Source organism: Oreochromis niloticus, linkage group LG23, assembly GCF_001858045.2.
Source record: "Oreochromis niloticus isolate F11D_XX linkage group LG23, O_niloticus_UMD_NMBU, whole genome shotgun sequence".
Lineage (NCBI taxonomy): Eukaryota > Metazoa > Chordata > Actinopteri > Cichliformes > Cichlidae > Oreochromis > Oreochromis niloticus.
In genome coordinates, this window is record NC_031986.2 from 1,686,240 (window position 1) to 1,697,720 (window position 11,481).

Below are 11,481 nucleotides of genomic sequence, written 5' to 3' on the forward strand. Positions count from 1 at the left end.
CGACCAATCCACTTTCCAGGAAACTGTTCATCTAGGAACGCTCGGACCTGGCACCCATAATGTGGTGGTGCACCATCTTGCTGGAAAAACTCAGGGAACGTGCCAGCTTCAGTGCATAAAGAGGGAAACACATCATCATGTAGCAATTTCAAATATCCAGTGGCCTTGAGGTTTCCATTGATGAAGAATGGACCCACTATCGTTGTACCCCATATACCACACCAAACCATCACTTTTGTTGTTCCAACAGTCTTGGAGGGATCCATCCAATGTGGGTTAGTGTCAGACCAATAGCGGTGGTTTTGTTTGTTAACTTCACCATTCACATAAAAGTTTGCCTCATCACTGAACAAAATCTTCTGCGTGAACTGAGGGTCCTGTTCCAATTTTTGTTTTGCCCATTCTGCAAATTCTGTACGCCGATCTGGGTCATCCTCGTTGAGATGCTGCAGTAGCTGGAGTTTGTAAGGGTGCCATTTGTGAGTAGCTAATATCCGCCGAAGGGATGTTCGACTAATGCCACTCTCCAGTGACATGCGGCGAGTGCTACGCTGTGGGCTCTTGCTGAATGAAGCTAGGACAGCCACTGATGTTCCTTCATTAGTGACAGTTTTCTTGCGTCCACATTTTGGCAAATCCAACACTGAACCAGTTTCACGAAACTTAGCAAGCAGTTTGCTAACTGTAGCATGGGAGATGGGTGGTCTCGTAGGGTGTCTTGCATTGAAATCTGCTGCAGTGACCCGGTTACTGCGTTCACCAGATATCAACACAATTTCGATCCGCTCCTCACGTGTTAACCTCTTCGACATGTCAATGGCTGTGAACAAAGAGAAACTTGTAAATAACTCATGAAAGAATAACGTTACGTTGAAACCAAGCACACCATTGTTTTTCTTGTGACATTACCAATAAGTTTGATGTGTCACATGGCCCTCTTCCTATTGAAAAAACAAAAGTTGTATCCAAGATGGCCGACTTCTAAATGGCCACCATGGTCACCGCCCATCTTGAGGAGTTTGCCCCCTCACATATACTAATGTGCCACAAACAGGACTTTAATATCACCAACCATTCCCATTTTATCACGGTGTATCCATGTAAATGGCCCACCCTGTAGTTTACTTGTATTTGCTTAATTGTTTAATAAATGTTTGAAAACCGCAGTGGAGTTTGAAAACAAAATATGTGTGTGTGTGGTTTGAGGATGTGTTTGTACAGGGGGGCGGGGGTGTTTAGGTGGTGGGGGGGCACGAACATTTTTCTTGTAAAACAAAGGGGGCCTAGCAAAAAAAGTTTGGGAACCACTGTGCTAGAGGGTGTGGGGGGCCACAGCCCCGTCCCCCAGGGCATGAAGCAGGTATGGAGGAGATCCAGGCTCCAGACATCCAGAGGCCCCCAGAACACAAGAGACCAAGGAAGACCAACAGAGGGGCAGCCGCGTCACTATCCCAGAAAGAGCTGAGGAGAGTCCCAGATGAGGGGTCACTCAGCAGCCGCAGAGCAGAAGCCAGGGGGGTTGCAGTGACGTGCCCGTGAGCTCCGCCGGCAGCCAGCTGTGCCAGAGTGAACGAGCTCCAGGCCGAGAGGCTGAGGGCACCCCACCCCCGAAGGGGCCCGAGCGAGCCCCAGGCTCCAGGCCCCGATAAGCAGCCACCATGAGCCGGTGCGTACCTGGACGCCCATCCCCGGACACAAAGAACCACCAATTCACCGATGTCTGAGGGCGTCTGCCACCGGCAGGGGGAGTGGTGGGGGGAGATGCTGGATGGTGTTTATCATGGAGCACTGAGATTCATCACAGGATGTAAAACTCTTATACACCATTGTACTTTACATTCTGTGTCCACATGCAGACTATTGCATTGGTATATTTTCATTTATAAATCAGTCACTGGTTTACTCCCAGTGTATCTAACTTCTTATATGTCACCTAAACAGAGTAACTACAGCCTCTGCTCACAAGGGTTCATTACATCCACTGTTCCTTCAGCACTTACAGAACTTGGGGAAAAAGGCATAAAAAAGATTTGAAGAATCAATGCTTTTTTGTTTCTGATGACAAAATGAAGTTATTTCGGTGAAATATTTGAGTATTTCTTACAAGTGTGTGAGCTTTGATTGCTTAAAGCAGTTTTTGCGATCAGCTAACACTTTTCTCACATAGAGGAGATGGTGATGATCACCCGAAGTAATTAAAGGCCAAAATGAGATCAGAAACATTCAGGTCAAGACCAAACGTCTCAAAGGCAATTTTAAATGTGTTTTTCAGAATAAAATTCCCGCACTAAATAACAGTTTATCAAACACTGCAGCTTCATGAAGAGCTCACCTTCAGTGTTAGCAGTGCATTTCTGAACTATTGATATGATATAATAAACCTCGATCAGAAGCATGTGAAGGAGCCAGTGAGCATTTAGTCAATGACTGAGAGGCCAGTTTGGCATGTTTAGCTATTTTACATTGACTAAAATCATATTAGCCATAATAACTCCAGATTAAAACTGTACCAATGTATTGTGAGTAAGCTCTGCAACCTCCATCCACCAATGAATGTAATGACAATTTGTTTATCCACAGACATACAGGTCATACCACATCATTATGCACCAAGGACCCGACACATACACAGGCAGCTTAGCAGGGTGAGTGTACATTTACTTACAATGCCTACAACACAACACCACTAATCATGCTCGCACGCTTCTTGTGTCTCCAGTTCAGTGCTGCTCAGTTCTCCTCCAGTCCCAGCAGGCTACCAAAATAGGGAGAGCATGTTTAGACATCAGTCCCAGCTGCCCTGCCAGTCTCCCTGCACTGCCCCCTGAACACACCACCCCTCCTCTGCAGAGCTACAGACCACAGCCCTGTCACAGTGGAAAACACTGGTCTCATTCTTCTTGATCATCGTGACAGCATGCCAGGTTACTGCTTTATCTGGATGAATGATTTCTCTGATTATTCATTATTTTCATTAAAAATTAAGCAATACATAAAACATATAATGGGTTTCATAAAAACTGAATGTGAGCTATGAGAAGCATTGACTACACCAGCAGTGATGCTTTGACTTACTTTAGTTCAGCAGTTCATTCAACTTTCCATTTTCTGTCACTGATCTGACTGAAGCTTGACGGGTCATTTGAAGCACTATTGTGCTACATAAGGAATATATAAATCCCTTGTTTTGTCTGAAGAAGGTCATCAATTTTGGACTTTTGTCTGTTTTTTCATGATTTTTTCTGCTGCTAAAGACTTCCCCCATGGCCTTTCATGCCACACCAGTGTAAGTAAGTAATACATTATGAAACAACAGATATTTTTTCACCATCTACCCTAGAGCTTTCCATTTTTACAGTAAGTCCACAAAACAACAAAACAAACAAACAAACAAAGAACGCACACAAAAAAATGTAAAAAATTTTCTGTGGATTAAAAAACACTTTGGTTTTATAGTTACAGGCCAGTCTGGCCAGTGAGCTACCAGATCTTTTTCTGTAATTTTAAACATGTGTGAAGGAGAAATACCGAACAACAAACGGAGACCAAGCAGAGGCTTAAAGATTGTAGCATTTTTTCATCAGTTTGTTTCTTTGAGTTTAAGAGTTGTGCTGTTTATGCTGTTTGTGATGTGCAGTTGACCATCATGCAACATAAAGTGTTTGTCATTGTATGGTGCAAGTAAAAAGTACTGTTACTTTTGTCCTGTTGGTAACATGGTTTCTTCCTTGCTGGTTTAATAGAAATTCTACATTTTCTGCTCCTTTGAGTGTCGTTACAGCGTTTCATTCGTCATCTTTCTGTAAACCACTTCCATCCTCCTAGCTCACTTTCACCCACGTTAATGTCCAGTCAGATGTGCTTATTACTCATAGAAGCAAAAACATAACTACGACTATGCACGCGTGTTCGGTCTACATCTAATTTGTTTCTGCTAGTACTCTGAGGTAAAGCAGGCTGACCTACAAAGTAACACAGTGATAACACCACACTGTGTTATCACTGTGTTGTGTGTCCACATTCTTAGACTTAAGAGCTTAAAAGCTCCTCTCCTCCTCCTGTTCCTCCACTCTCGTCCTGCTTCTTCTTTTGACTGGTCACTTTAGGATCACAGATAGCTCTATAAGAAGGCAAGCGCTCTTCAGCTCTTTAGAATTTTGACAAAATGAAGCTTTTTCGAATTAAAAGAAAAATCCTCTGTAGTTTGGCCCAGTGATTTCACATGACTCTGACAGCAGCCGAAATCACAGTCGTTCTTTTTTTCAGATTATTTTAGACAGAAGGTACTGCTGTCAGTGTAGATTACTGTTAAATGAACCATGTTTGTTGTTTGCTTATGATTTCATGCAGATATGCAGTACTTTAATATTCTTAAAAGTCATGTGTCCAATGAATCCATTTTTTACTTTGCAGCAGCTGCCAGGCTGTAAAGTCAAGTCTCCATGATCAAAAAGACAAAGACGGTTGGCCAAATATTATTGTATTTGGAAGCTTTTAATTTATATACATTGAAACCCAGGCTCATTAGGGGAAGGAGCATAACATTAACCAACCAGAGGGAGAAGTTTACAGTTAGTTTAGTTGTTTATTGTATAAGAACAAGAAAAAATAGATTCCACGTAAAAAAAAAAAAAAAAAGGACTCTAGGGTGGATGGTGGCTATTCAAACAAGCAAAAAATAAAAGCCAAAGTGAAATCTAGTTGACTGAAATTACAGACACTTGATTATGCATGTAGGTGTCAGTCACTAGCTCCTGGCTCTACCACTCAGTGTTCCACAAATACCTCAGTCTGAATTAAATAAGCACACGTCATTAACGACACTTAGCAGGTAAGGAGCTAGCAACACTCTGCAGCCCAGATCCTAAAAATGTGTCCGCAGCCAATTGTCTTTCCAACCTTTCAGAAGAGTGAGGCGCGGCACAGACTGAAGAAATACCAGCCTTCCTTTTGGTAAATGGTAAATGGACCGGTTCTTATATAGCTGAGCACTCAAAGCACTTTACACAACTTGCCTCATTCATCCATTCACACGAGCACTTTTTTCAAAGTGTCTGGTCTAATTCATGACCTACAGCTTTGAAATGAGATTCTGGACTCATCTTCTCACTGTGTGAAAAAGAACAAAAGGCACTGGTCTTCCTCCAACACCACAGTGTTTGGGATTTTCACATAGCAGTCTAAATCAGCCTTACAAGACTTCATCTGGTGTTGGGTCTACATGCAGAGGTGTCTACTCTCTTCCTCAGTGCTGGATAATTCTGTTGATCCCAGAGGACCTGATCTGTGTTGGATCAAACATGTAACACTCAGAATCAGGAAACATGCTGAACTGCATTTCTTCCCCATCATATGGATCTTGACAGGATCACAGGAAGCAACTACTTTTTTTCAGTAGTGTATTATTCAAAAGCACATTTGGTTTCCCTCCTCGTTACATGTTCTCAACACTCTCTTAGCTATTTTTCACAGTCCATCTGCTCAACACTTAGTGTGGAGGAAACAGTTCATGATGGAATTTATTGTATTTAACTTAGAGCTTTGTTAGATGTTTGGATTTCTACTTTTGTACTTCAGTTTCTAATTCTGTCCTTCTACTTATTCATTCAAGTGTTTGAAACTGGATTAAAGAAATCAAATACTGCAGTGGTGTCGATATCCACTACTTAAAGAATGTGAATGTATATAAGGATTAGTTAATCCAGGGTTGCTGTCAGTACTGTGGTTCAAACTAATGACTAAAGGCTGCAAAAATAAAGCAATGCACAGCTCTCTGTCATTGTTGTTCAAGCTCTGAGCAAAAGCGGATGCCCCACCTCAACACCATCAGCTGGGCTACATGCAAATAATAATGAGTTTGTCCTCCAGTCACTCAGTTCAAGTTTTCCAGAGCACTGATATATTGATTGGGGTTGAATGCAGACTGACAGAGGTCAACGTTCATTCACGGTGCATTGCTTTAATCCAACAGCAGCACTGCCAGTACATTTTGATTGTTATGGCTGGGCCTCCTTAACCATGAATTACTGCATAAGTGCAGGGCTGAGAGGGCAAAAAGAACCTGCAGGAGAGCTAAGGGAAAATATAGAAAACATAAAATAGAAATTAATTTTGAAAAGATGCACTTTACTGATACAACCATGAAATCAAACCATTCTGCACCTCCCAACTGATCAACAATAACAAGCCTAATTCTGCTTTTTTATTTTCATCGATTGATAAATGATTTATTTAACTGAATTGGTTTCAGCAGATAAGTATAATGAATTTGCATTTTTCTACCAAAACAAAGTTTCCAATATTAGATGTTATATCCCAGTAATTTATCTAGCACTGCCTCAGATTCTGATGAAATCACAATTCTCACCTGTCATTTCTAAAGATCTGGAAGAAATTCTTCAAAGTCTTGGATCTCTTTGCTTCAACTCATTTCCACCAAAGTATTCAAATCTGTATGTCACTGTCTCACAAACCATTTAGAAAAGATTTAGAAAACAGCTCTCTACAGTCTGGCCTTTTGTAACGACACCACCGGTGAAGAAAAATAACTTGGATTCATTAAGACTCACAGTCCAGGGTTCAGAACCAATCAGAGCACAGAAAAAGCTCTTACTAACGTCATGACCTAAGGATCATCATGGGGTCAAAACTAATGATGTCGGATGTCTCAAAACTTTTTAGAACGGCAAAGAAACAAGACAAACAAAAACAGTTCATCATACATTTCTCTGAAAATGGATGATCTCAGGAGACTTGGCATGATTAGTGACCCATCTCAAACTGACTCTGAGAAATTGATCCATACATTCATATCAAGTAGGGCAGATTATTGCCATGCTCTATTTGCAAGAGTCTCCAAATCATCAGTAGGACACAATGCCACAACCAGAATCCTTACAGGTAAATTTGACCACACCGAAGCACTGAAGGCATTTCAACAATGCAATATAGAATTACCCTGAAAATTCTTCTTTTAGTTAGCAAAGCTGTCAGTGGTTTGGCCCCCAGTAAGTAAGTAAGTAAGTAAGTAATTAAGTAAACTTTATTTATTAAGTGCTTTTCACAGACAGACAGTCACAAAGTACTGTACACAAATATTAAAATAAACAATAAAATCAATAGACATTATACACAACGTAAAAGATCAAATGTAAATAGTGTAAAAAATATCAAATATGTAGATCAACAAAAGGCTTGTTTAAACAGAAAAGTTTTTAACTGTTTTTTAAAAGAATCCACAGAGTCAAGCAAACGTAATTGTAGTGGTAAACTGTTCCACAGCCTTGGTGCCACAGACTGAAAGGCTCTGTCCCCTTTTGTCTTCAGTCGTGTACGGGGAACAACCAACAGACTCTGAGTCTGTGAGCGGAGACGACAAGCAGCAGTGTATTTTATAAGAAGCTTGGATAAATAATCTGGGGCCTGGCCATTTAGTGCTCTATATGTTAAAACAAGAATTTTAAAGCGAATTCTAAACTCTATTGACTATGTGCACGTTAGCATATGCTACTTCTGGTGCGGAAACTCCTGTGGGGAGCTTTGTTTCCGGTGTCCTATTCGTGCCTTGTTTACGGTCCAAAACAAGTTAAGCAAATGAATGAATCACGCGGTGATTTACATTTCTATAGATGTCTTGGGCATTTACCCAATATATCTGTAAATGATGTTCATCGACTTGTCGATATTTTTCCCCCGCACCTCAGAGCAAAAGAGAAAAGGGATTCAAATGTTATATTTCTCAGCTGTCCCTCGTTTATCGCAGGTGTTATGTTCTAAAAATAACCAGCGATCGGTGAAGTCAAGTAGCCAGTTTTATTTTTTGACGCGTGGACATCGTGGACATCGTGGACATCCAGTACTGCACTTCAGAGTCACACTGCTAGCGATCGATGCAGCGATTCTGTACTGTACAGGAGAGACGTCACGGAGGAGATCGTCTGCAGCGATCAGGACACAGGACACAATGTGATGTAAAAAAAAAAGCATGCAAACTTGCACTAAAAAAAATCTGCGAAACAGCGAGGTGAAAGGTGAACTGCGTTATAGCGAGGGACCATTGTAATTTTGAAGGTAAGTCACAACCCTTCGTAAATACTAATGTAGAGAAACCCTTACCAGCAATCGTTCATTTTTTGTGTGGCTTTTTTTCATGGTTTGTTAACATGCTGTGTAGGTGTGTTCTTGACTAGCTGATATCGACATAACGGGGAAACATCTGGTTTGACTATTGTTCACTTGTAGTTTGAATGCTGAATATTTGCCTGTTTAAATGTCTTCTGCATGCAGTAATGCAGTTCTGCTTGTGTTGAGTGATGTAAACAACTGATCGATCTAAACTCTTTAAACGTCAAAATTGACCATTAGATTTTTTATGACACAACAGTGATGAGTGTTCCCACCTTCTCCTCTTTGTAACTTAACGCCATCTTTCCGTTTTCGAGTTTTGGACATAATTTTGGAGTATATCTTCGCAGCAGCGATTGACCGCAAAGTAAAGCTACCGGAAATGTACAACCCCACATCCGGTCTCAAACCAGGAAGTTAGCATTTTCTCGTGCACAGGGTCAATTGGGAGCCAATGTAAAGAATATAAGATGGGAGTGATGTGAACACGCTTGGTAGAACGAGTTAGTAGTCTGGCTGCTGCGTTTTGTATTGCCTGGAGGCGAGAGAGAGATGATTTATCCAAGCTAGTAAACAGGGAATTACAGTAATCTAAGCGTGATGCCACAAATGCATGAATTAGTTTTTGCAGTTCAGCTGAGGAAACCATATGTTGCAGTTTAGATATGTTTCTTAAATGATAGAAACAGGAACGAGACAAAGATTTTACATGTGAGTCAAGGCCCAGAGAAGAGTCAAATATTACTCCAAGATTTCGAATATTTGACTTGACAGATGGACAGAAGGAGGCAAGAACCTGACTAATTTTAGAATGTAGCTCAGGAGGCGCTATGATCATGGTCTCGGTCTTGTTAGTGTTTAGAACGAGGTAGTTGCTTGAAAGCCAATCAGAAACCTGGGTTAAGTACTGGACTAGGGTGGACAGCCTATCCAGCTGATGAGACTTAAAGGACATATGGAGCTGGATGTCATCAGCATAAAAATGATAAGACAGGTCGCTAAAAGATTGAATGATACCAGCTAAAGGAAGCATATAAAAAGAAAATAGTAATGGACCTAAAACTGAACCCTGTGGAACTCCACAGGTCAGGGCAGCAATGTCAGAGGTGAACCTGTCAGTCCTAACAGAAAAGCTCCTGTCTGATAAGTAGGAAGAAAACCAGTCTAGGGCAGAGCCAGATATACCAGCCAAAACCTAGAGTCTGTTAAGTAGGATTTTGTGGTCGATGGTGTCAAAGGCTGCACTAAGATCAAGCAAAATGACCACAGAACAATTCCCTGCGTCAGAAGCCATTAATAGATCATTATAGACTCTTAGGAGAGCGGTCTCTGTAGAGTGCTGCTTTTGAAAGCCAGACTGAAAAGGGTCAAGGATGTGTAATTTACATAACAGAGACCTCTGTAACAGAGACCGCTTGCAGTGACCAACAGACTCGACCCGCCAGGCTCAGAGTGGATGCGACCTGCTGGGCCAAAAATTCCACCCTATCAGTTGGGGGAAGACATTGAGAACTATTTATTGCGTTTTGAGCGGGTTGCCAAAACCTGGAGATGGCCAGAGAGTGAATGGGCCTGTCGTCTGGTTCCACTGCTATCGGGGAAGGCGTTGGAGGCCTACACTGCAATGGATGAAGAAAGAGCCCATCATTATGAAGGTTTAAAAGCTGCGTTGCTAACCAAATTTGACATTTCCCCTGAGACGTATCGGCAGAAGTTCCGGTCCAATACAGTTCCACCTGGGGAGAGCCCCACTGAGACCTACTATCGCCTGAAGGGCCTCTATCGGCGCTGGATTCGACCAGAGCAGCATACTAAAGAAGAGATGGGAGAAGCTATCATCTTGGAGCAGTTAATCCGGGTACTTCCAGGGGAGGTGAGGACCTGGGTGAGGGAGCATGAGCCAGCAGATGGACTGACCGCTGCTACACTGACGGTGTAGCCGGTAGAGTGCTTAAAGCATGTGCAGACCAACTAGCAGAGGTTTTCACCACCATCTTCAACCTCTCACTGCTACAGTCTGTAGTACCATCCTGCCTTAAGTCAGCCACCATCGTTCCAGTGCCCAAGAAGAACACAGTGAGCTGCTTGAATGACTATCGTCCAGTTGCTTTAACACCCATAATTGCCAAATGTTTCGAACAGCTCATCATGTCACACATTAAAGCTGCCATCCCTGCAAACCTCGATCCACACCAGTTTGCATACAGGGCAAACAGGTCGACAGAGGACGCCATAATAACAGCTCTTCACACAGCCCTCACACACCTGGACTGTAGTAACACCTATGTGAGAATGCTGTTTGTGGACTTCAGCTCTGCCTTCAATACAGTTCAACCCCACAAACTGGTTAATAAACTAAGCAACTTAGGACTCAGCAGCTCACTGTGCAGCTGGATACTGGACTTCCTGAGCAACAGACCCCAGAACGTAAGAATGGGAGAGCACACCTCCTCCACCCTCATTCTGAATGTGGGTGTCCCACAGGGGTGTGTCCTCAGTCCCCTCCTATACTCACTTTTCACCCATGACTGTTCACCTATCCACACCAGTAACACCATTATAAAATTTGCTGATGACACCACTGTCATAGGACTGATCGACAACAACAATGATTCAGCCTACAGAGAGGAGGTTCAGCATCTGAAGCAATGGTGTGACGACAACAACCTGCATCTGAACACAGCCAAGACCAAGGAGATGGTAATCGACTTCAGAAGAACAAAGCGATCTGAGCACTCTACCCTCTACATTGATGGGGAGGAGGTAGAAAGGGTAGAAAGCTTCAAGTTTCTCGGAGTCCACATCTCGGCCGACCTTACCTGGTCCACAAACATCTCCCACCAGGTAGGGAAAGCACAACAAAGGCTGTACTTCCTCAGGAAACTACGTCAGGCTCAATTACCCCAAAGACTGCTAGTAAACTTCTACCGCTCCACCATTGAGAGCCTTCTGACTTACTGCTGCACACTCTGGTTCAACTGCTGCACTGCGGAGGACAAGAGGAAACTGCAGCGGGTGGTGAGGGCAGCAGAGCGGGCAATCGGCACCTCACTAACTCCCCTCAGAGACATCTATACTGGCAGACTTCAGCAGAAAGCCAGCATCATCATTAAAGACCCCTCACACCCTGGACACTCACTTTTTTCCCCCCTTCCCTCTGGTAAACGCTACAGGTCCATCAGGTCGAAGACAAACAGACTCAACAGAAGTTTTTACCCACAGGCTGTCAAACATGCCCTACCTCCACCCTGATTGGAGGATAACTGCACTGCCAACACTCATGGACATTACACCTTATTTATAAATCGTATTTCTGTTTATACTTCAATGCAAACAACACCCCTACCTCTTTAAACT

General features: G+C 42.7%; 1 protein-coding gene across 1 annotated transcript; it reads left to right on the top strand.

The window, feature by feature from the left end:
- Positions 1-9,567: 9,567 nt before the first annotated feature.
- On the top strand, positions 9,568-10,063 carry LOC109196815 (zinc finger and SCAN domain-containing protein 23-like). The gene has a single exon (XM_019351239.2). It carries the CDS (start codon positions 9,581-9,583, stop codon positions 10,061-10,063), a length of 483 nt encoding a protein of 160 aa, XP_019206784.1. The 5' UTR covers positions 9,568-9,580.
- The last annotated feature ends 1,418 nt before the right edge of the window (positions 10,064-11,481 follow it).

Excerpts from the sequence above, each read along its gene's own strand:
- LOC109196815 (XM_019351239.2), top strand. The coding sequence starts at position 9,581 with ATGCGACCTGCTGGGCCAAAAATTCCACCCTATCAGTTGGGGGAAGAC.